Genomic DNA, 8,114 nt, shown 5'->3' with positions numbered 1-8,114 from the left:
CACCTACAACGACAACATGATGAAGCTATAACTTTCTCTACATTCATCCAAATGACACATTGACTTGATTATTTAGAAACTAAGATATGTTCACTTATTTTTTCATATTGAACACAAAATCTCAATGCCAGCCTATCCTAGAAGTAAATATAGCACAAACTTCGGTAAAAATCATGATTTCTCTGGACTAGAAATCAGACCGACTATCTTCGGATGGCACATGTCTTTCCATATATGTCCAAAAGCTATGAGGCCTTTTGCGTTGAAAAAGAAGACTCACAGACTTATATGTTTTACAAAAAATCTAACTCTTATGCTAACTATACAAAAGCGGGCTCGAATACGGTCGCGTAGAAACTGTATTCTGACGAATATTTTTCTGCCAACCAAATTTCTAGACACCATAACTATCTCCACATGCCTCGGAACGGGATAAGGCCAATTGGATTAGAAAGAAGACACTCAAAACTTACATTTTCATGTTTTATCAAAAACTTAAATCTCAACTTAATCATGTGAAATCGTGGATCCAATCCAGTGCACACAACCTGAGTTCTGCAGTTAGAAAATTCTGACAGCCTAAGTTCTCGAGTCCAGAACTCTCTCCTCACAAATCCAAAAGGACTGTGGCTTGCTGCATTGGATAGAGGACTCAATAAAGTTTCATTCAGAGTTGGATTTGGTGAAAAAGACTAACTATTCAATTTTAGACGGAATTTCAAATATCACCGCGAGATACAATATTATAGCTAAAAGCAGACATCAAGTTTGTTATACAAAACAAATGGATGCAATAGGCCATCATTAGCTAACTTGTCACAAAACAAATGAAATGTATGAGCTAACTTGTCACAATAATCTTGTTTAGAAAAGAATGAAACAAAATGCTACAGAAAAATGTACGAGCTAACTAGTGTTACCAAAAGCTCAAACTAAAACAATCTATAAAGAAGTTAGTGTGTCCCCCGACTCTCTTATACACCCATACACTCTTACTTTGGCAAATATTTCCAACTTGTGCACTATATAATTGATTAAGCAATCAGCAATTCAGCACTAGCTTCATGTTCGACAAGTCGATTCTTGATTCAACCTCATTAAGCCCTAAGTAAGGCATATGGTCACTTATACATAGAGCATACTAGACTACTAGATTAATAAGTTGTTCAAGTTGTTCAGTTTTGGGCACCTTTTGGAAGAACTTTACACCTTAGTTCATGGGAACCTTGAACTAATCTGATAAACGGTCTTCATCGATTGTAATAGTTTTAGTTGGACATAGTAACTCATAAGAGGGAATTGAACTAACCAAGATGTCATACTAATATATTACCTACAAGCCCACAAAATATGTAAATCGTCCCTCGATCAGCTCCTTTTCCTCTTCAATTATTACTCTCTAGTTGAGTACTCCTTTTCCTAAAAGCCTATGGAGCTCTAATCGATTGATTCCAAGACAAACAATAGCATATACATTTTCCAAACTCCAAAGGCTAGATCGATGACTTGTGCCAACCACATACATATTTTTCAAAGGCTATAAAGTCTTGCAAACACGTTTGGTGGCATGGAAACTAGTTACTTAGTTAGTTAGAAACCATTTTGCATAACAAATTGCCCAAACTTTTAGCAAAAGAATAGAACGCACAATAACTTCTGTTAAAAGTGATGGATTTCGTGGGGGTAAATTTTGTTTTTGTTTTCAATTTACCAACATTCCTAAATTTTGAAACCTTTTATATTGTTCAAACTCACACTTCCATTACCAATGTTCTTGAAATATAAAAGTAAGAGAGAGAAGAAATACGAAGTTTGAATCAAAAAAAGCAATTTTAAGGTAGAGAGATCAATGGATAAAAATGGGGGAGATAAAACCGGTAGCGGGTTGTTTCTTCACTTCTCTTTTTTTGGTTTTTTTTTTTTTTTTTTATTTTTTTTTTTGGTCCTTTTTTTTATTTTATTTTCTTGTTTATGGGTTTTATAACTTAATGGGATAGTGTAGATTGGAATCCAAATGGCTCCACAAGTGATACCAGTATACACGCTTTTGTGGTTGGGCCAACCAACTAGTTGCCTACGGTCTACGGAATTAGGCTCAAAATATAAGAACCAAACATAAAAACTTGGATAGTGCACCCTAACCCATGTACAGATTGGCCCATACATGCTACCAAACAGGGCCTAATGGATACCGTTATACAGAATTTTGTGGTTGGGCCAACCAACTATTGGCATACGGTCTACAGAATTGAGCCCAAAATATAGGAACCAAACATAAAAAAAAGGATAGTGCACCTTAACCCATGAACAGGATAGTGCACCCTAACCCATGAATAGGTTGGGGTAAACGTGCTAACAAACAGAGCCTTTAGTACACGCTATATATATACGATTAAAATTTGGACTAATCTCCAAATTCAACTAATACCAGACGTGAAAGGCAATCGCACTTGTATTTATTTGTTTCCCGTGTCACAAAAAGTGGGAAAACTGTTGAGATTACAAACAAAGAAAAAGCCAAAAACCAGACATTCTCTTTTGAGTCCGGCTACACAGTAACCGGTTACTGGGATCAAATCCCAACAACCATTACAAGTTGCCGTTAGATTGTCTCGGTTACGGATCTCGGCACACCCACACAGATCTCGGTGCTCACACACGGATCTCGGATCTAAATCGACGGCGACTTGTAACGGTTGCTGGGATTTGATCCCAGTAACCGGTTACTGGAAAGCCGAATCCTTCTCTTTTATATTCCCTCTCTCTCAACTTACTTCATCATCAATCAATCATTACTTACTACGTGTCTTTTTCTATCTCCTCGAATCTATTCTCTTCCCTCCTCTTTGTTTCTATCAAAACTCATTCTTCCTCTTTTTAACACACTTTCAAACTAGCATTCAACCAAAACTTGTTCCTCTGTCCTCTTTTCTCTATATACAATGACATGCAATGGAGACATGAAAGTCTTGGGTGTTATACTAGATTTAGATGGTACCCTTTTGAACACAGGTATGTTTTCTTATACTATATCATGTTTTTGAAGCTTTTGCTGCCTTGGGTATATATGGACTTTTTTTTAACTTTGTTATGTTTTTGGTTGCAGAGAAAGCTACTAAAGATATATTGAAGGAGTTTTTGGAGAGATATGGGAAGGTTGTTGATAGAGATAAGGAAGATAAGAGGTTGGGAATGATGCATATGGAGTCAGTAACATCTATGGTTAAAGACTATGAACTTCCATTAACACCTGATCAGTTTTCTAAAGAGATCAGGCCTTTGTATCATCAGAAGTAAGTGTTCTGTTTTAGGTTCTTTTGTTTTACGTATAGTGCACTAGGACTTAGTTGATTTTGTCGTTATAACTATTTAATGAGAATGTTATTAAGGCCAGATTTCGCCATTGCTTAATTTACTATCCCCTATTTGAATTTAGTGTGTTTTCGTGTCTCTCGCAATATTGATTAGTAGAAGTGGCTAGTATGCCTAGTAGATGTTTCAGCTGGTTGCTTTTTAAAATTGCAAATCACAGTTGCAAATTCGCAAAATTGATTGTACATTGTAGCATACGCGTTAGAAACTCTTAGGAAAAAGTTACTTAAGATTAATCTATGTCACTTATTAGAAACATATTCTTTTCTCCTATGTGTTTGTGAAGCTAGACTTCTTGGGGAATAATTTGAGATGTCAATGTGTATTGGGAATAAGTTAGATGGATATGATTGGAGTGGAACTGCTTTAAGGGCAATTGTGGTTTATTCTGCAAATGCATATGTAGTGTGAAAGATAGAATCTGAATGAAACTATATGCTTGGTGCAAATTTGCTAATTGTTCTTATCTAGAATATGAGAAGTGAGTGTAATAGCATATGAATAAAGTAAACATGAAAAGATAATGCCTACTTTTCTAGAGAAAAAAGAATATGAAAAAGAAAGCAAGTTAACATGTTTTGAACATAAAAGTTGTTATTCTGTTTACCATTAGTATGAAACTCCATTTTAAGCAAAAGAAAACAGAAAAAGAGGCATAAAAGCTAATGCTAGGATTGAAAGTCACCTAAACTGCTATTCTCAATGTAAATGCTGATTTGTGTGATTGCCTTTTTATAGGTGGCCACTAGCCAAACCACTTCCAGGCGCTAATCGACTAATTAGGCATCTACATAACCATGGAATTCCATTTGCGCTTGCCTCAAACTCCATTACCAAAAATATAGAGAAAAAGATTTCTCACCAAGGTACATAATTTTCTTTTATAACTTATTGTCCTATTGTGAGGACCATATTGCATTTCTAAACTATGTAAGTTGAACTTGATGGGCTTCAGGTACTTTTTCCCCAAATTTTGATTGGCTAACTGCATTTTATTTTCTTTATGTTTCTTAATCTCATATATTTTATCTCCATAATGTAGGGTGGAAAGAATTATTTTCTACTGTTCTTGGAAGTGATCAGGTTCAGTCTGGGAAGCCCTCTCCTGACATGTAAGACTCGTGAAATTTAGTTGGTTTAATTATCCCAGTGGGGATTAAATTATTTAACTCAATGTTATTCAGAAGCAAACTCCCATTTTCTTGTACTTAACTAGTTCTCTTAACTATTCAATTTGTGACCAGATTCTTAGAAGCAGCAAAGAGAATGGGAGTAGATGCAACACGCTGTGTAGTGATTGAAGACTCTGTGTAAGTAAATCTGAAATATAGTACATTTGATCTGGTGGTACTCATCTGAAATAGTATGCATCCTATGTTAATTTTTGTGTTCTATCTATGCTTTTGTTGATGCTTAAGTTCAGAGACTTCTGACCATGTGTTGGTGTGTATACTATATCTAAATTACAAGAGAAATCTTGAACAGCATGGTAACTATTCCCTGAACATTATTTGTGGTAATATCAAATCCTACTAATGTTTCGAGAAAGGATATAGTGATATACTACTACTTGGTCAGTTATATTAGCTAAACTATGAGAACTCATTTACTTCTGAGGCAATCAAATCTGGAGAAACACCTCAAAACATTGAATATTGCAACTTCATACTTTCATCTGCAAGTCAGTCTTAAGAAGATACATTGTCTAAAGATATATGATAGTTGACGTTCCACCACCCAAAAAGAAGTTTTTTATATGAAGCTAGGCGAATTTATATTATTTTCAACCATTTAGGCAAGTAAATTTCCCCATTTTGTAGTTATCATATTATGAACAGCTTGTCCGAAAGATTGATTCCTTACTCCAAAGAACAACATCAGGGTGATCAATTTCCTAAGCTTTCAGGATCATTAAACGAAATGCTAACTTGCTAAGTTAATCAAAAATACCTTTATCTGACCAACTATAAATTTTTTGTATATTGCATAATTATTTCCCTATCATATATTACCTGGCCACTAATATTCGGGGCAAATAGATAGAACACACACACACAACATTTTCCTATGAGCTGGGAAATCAATGGTAAATTCTTTGATTTAGGAAATTAAAATCATGATCAAAACTATCTAGAATATTCTATATACACCATGATCAAAACTTAGTGTCATCAGCTCATTATGAATCAACCTTATCTGAACCAGGATTGGAGTTATGGCTGGAAAGGCAGCTGGAATGAAGGTAGTGGCTGTTCCATCTCTTAAAGCTCAGGCTGACCGTTATTCCATTGCAGATTCTGTGCTCAATTCACTTTTAGAGTTTCGGCCTGAGTTATGGGGCCTTTCAGCTTTTGAAGACTGTATATATCTATTCATTTACTCTTTCTATTCACCTTTCTAGGCAGCTTGACCGAGTGCTTAATATGCTTGGTTTATCTGGTTACAGGGATGGGAAATGCATTGCCGGTAGAGCCCATGTATCTAAATGGTCTAGTTAGCAATGGCCTTCTGTGCGAAGTAGCAGGTTTGTTTAATTTTTCCTTCGAATATATATCAGGTCTTATTAAAATTTGCCATTTATTAGAATTTCACTCATCAATTAGAGAACACTAATAGGACTATCAATGGTTTTACATATCCTCTCTACTGAAAGTTCTGTGTTGCCTTTTTTTTTTAATAACAGAGTTGAAATTTTCCTCTCGTTTTGAAAACAGATGATGGTCCAACTGCCCTTCCTGATCAAGTTTCAGGAATTTACTTTGGCTGGGCCAAACTAGACACGCATGAAATAATCAAGATTGTTGTGGGAATTGGATGGCAACAGAAATCATTTTCTGCAGTAAGAGTAATTGTGAGTACCCATTTTTTACTTACTGACTTACATTTATCTCACATTACTTTTAAAACCTAACGTTTTAGATAATAACTTGATCGGGAGGAAATAGAATTTACATGTCAAATGGTTGTTATTATCTGTTGCTATTGTTCCATTTTGGTGTTCAAATGCGAGATTACTTTATTTGGAGTATCAATCATGTAGATATGCTCCTTCTGTTTTTGTGCTACATCATCAGTCAATATTGTGCTTTAATTTTGATGGCATATTCCTTTCTATATTTCTCTAGTTGTGTTTTACCCATTATAAGTCGATCAAAAGAAATTTATGACGTTTCTTTCCTTTTGCAGAAACCATTTGTTGTTGATGCATATGATAAGGACATATCTGGTCAGAAATTGCAAATTGTTCTTGTTGGCTACATTCGGAGATTAATCTACGAGGTAACTCAATAAATTAATAGAGAGAGGAAATTTGCTCCTTGTTTTAGCGACACAAGTTTTAACCTCTTCTAAAATAGAGAACTTATAACTTATGAGTATACTTAGCTAGTCTAAGAAGTCCTCCAATATATATTTGAGGAATGAAAATTTAAATTTCTCTAGTGGTTTATTTTATGACCTGAAACACTTGGAATAATACTAGTGAGCTCATGTTCATACTAGTGAGTGAGCCGATAAGCATTTGGAACAATACTAAGCACATGAAAGCCCTTTTGGTGATTCAATATCTTGATCAAACATCCTTCCCGACCACCTGAAGACCTAAATCTAAATTTGAACGAGTGACCATTCTGTGCAACTAGCATGGCAATTTGCTACTATTAAGTGCAAACTCTTCCTTACTCTGTATACTTGGATTATTCAGATATCAATACTATTCCAAATTAAAAAGTGATTGTTTAAAGGAAAGAAAAATGATGTTATGATCAGATATAAATTGAAATTTTGTTCCGTGTTACAGTTTTTCTTACTGGCAATTTCTTCTTCCAGGCAAGTGAAATGGACTTAAACGTTCTTGAAGAAGATATGTCCATTGCAAAAGAAGCTTTGGATCTTCCTATCTTTTTCCATGACAGGAGCAACACTCTGATGGATGAAGCTGCACTGATGGAAAACAATGCAGCCTTGAGTGAGCAAGAATAAGTCAGATTTATGTATTTGCTATAGTTGTATAAGATATGGCTTCAATGGGCAAGATTGAGGTCAGAGTATGTATTTGGTGATGGTTATTTAAGATATGCCTAACCTTCAATGTTCAAGAATGAGGCCAGAGGATGTATCTGGTGATGGTAACACTGTAACAGTAGATTCATATTGATCTCAATGCTTCTACTGAAATGTTGTATTCATATTCCATGAAAATGTTCAGGTATCTATAATCCATCCAGGGTTTAGAATTCAGTACTGTTTTCTCTACGCCTGAGAATCATTCCCATGTCATTGTGTGTGTGTACGCATGTAAGTAGTAAAGTAGCACGTAAGTGTGTAACTAACTTCTATATAGCTCACACATTCAGTGAATGCATGTGAAATTCTTAAAACTCAGGGGCCTAAAGATTGTCTATTTTTTACTCTGTGTCCGGCCTCTGCTTGATCAAGTGTTATTATGTTCGGCAAAGTAAACATTTACATTACCCTCTTGAGTAGGATCCAGTGTTGCTAACCCCTTAATAATTAGGATAGGTATGGATACGGATGACAGAGACGCGTGTTATTATAAGAAGCTGTTCCACAATCCACACTACAAACCATTTGTAGATTCTGTTCAACAGATAACTTGCCCTGTGGAAAGGTTGTGTGTTTGCCTCTTTGGTAAGGAACACAACCACTACAATGACTAGTTGGCACATAGGGTGTGGTTGAAACTCTATCAATTGCTATCATCAACAAGTTGATGGGGAACA

At 35.3% G+C, this 8,114-nt stretch overlaps 1 protein-coding gene across 1 annotated transcript; it reads left to right on the top strand.

Moving 5' to 3' along the window:
- The first annotated feature begins 2,492 nt into the window (after nt 1-2,492).
- Nucleotides 2,493-7,611, top strand: LOC147478067 (bifunctional riboflavin kinase/FMN phosphatase-like). The gene is made up of 10 exons (XM_086584916.1): nt 2,493-3,012; nt 3,107-3,293; nt 4,111-4,238; nt 4,415-4,484; nt 4,617-4,682; nt 5,578-5,732; nt 5,819-5,896; nt 6,087-6,223; nt 6,559-6,651; nt 7,201-7,611. The coding sequence occupies exons 1-10, from the start codon at nt 2,943-2,945 to the stop codon at nt 7,351-7,353; spliced, it is 1,137 nt and encodes a 378-aa protein (XP_086441042.1). The 5' UTR covers nt 2,493-2,942; the 3' UTR covers nt 7,354-7,611.
- The last annotated feature ends 503 nt before the right edge of the window (nt 7,612-8,114 follow it).

This window comes from Coptis chinensis, chromosome 9 (assembly GCF_015680905.1).
Source record: "Coptis chinensis isolate HL-2020 chromosome 9, ASM1568090v1, whole genome shotgun sequence".
NCBI lineage: Eukaryota > Viridiplantae > Streptophyta > Magnoliopsida > Ranunculales > Ranunculaceae > Coptis > Coptis chinensis.
This window is presented reverse-complemented; position numbering and strand designations above follow the sequence as displayed.

Bases quoted from the DNA above. Each gene is read 5' to 3' on its own strand.
- LOC147478067 (XM_086584916.1), top strand. From the start codon at position 2,943: ATGACATGCAATGGAGACATGAAAGTCTTGGGTGTTATACTAGATTTA. The intron at 4,683-5,577 runs GTAAGTAAATCT...TATCTGAACCAG, and splicing joins GTAGTGATTGAAGACTCTGT to GATTGGAGTTATGGCTGGAA. The intron at 5,897-6,086 runs GTTTGTTTAATT...TTTTGAAAACAG, and splicing joins CCTTCTGTGCGAAGTAGCAG to ATGATGGTCCAACTGCCCTT.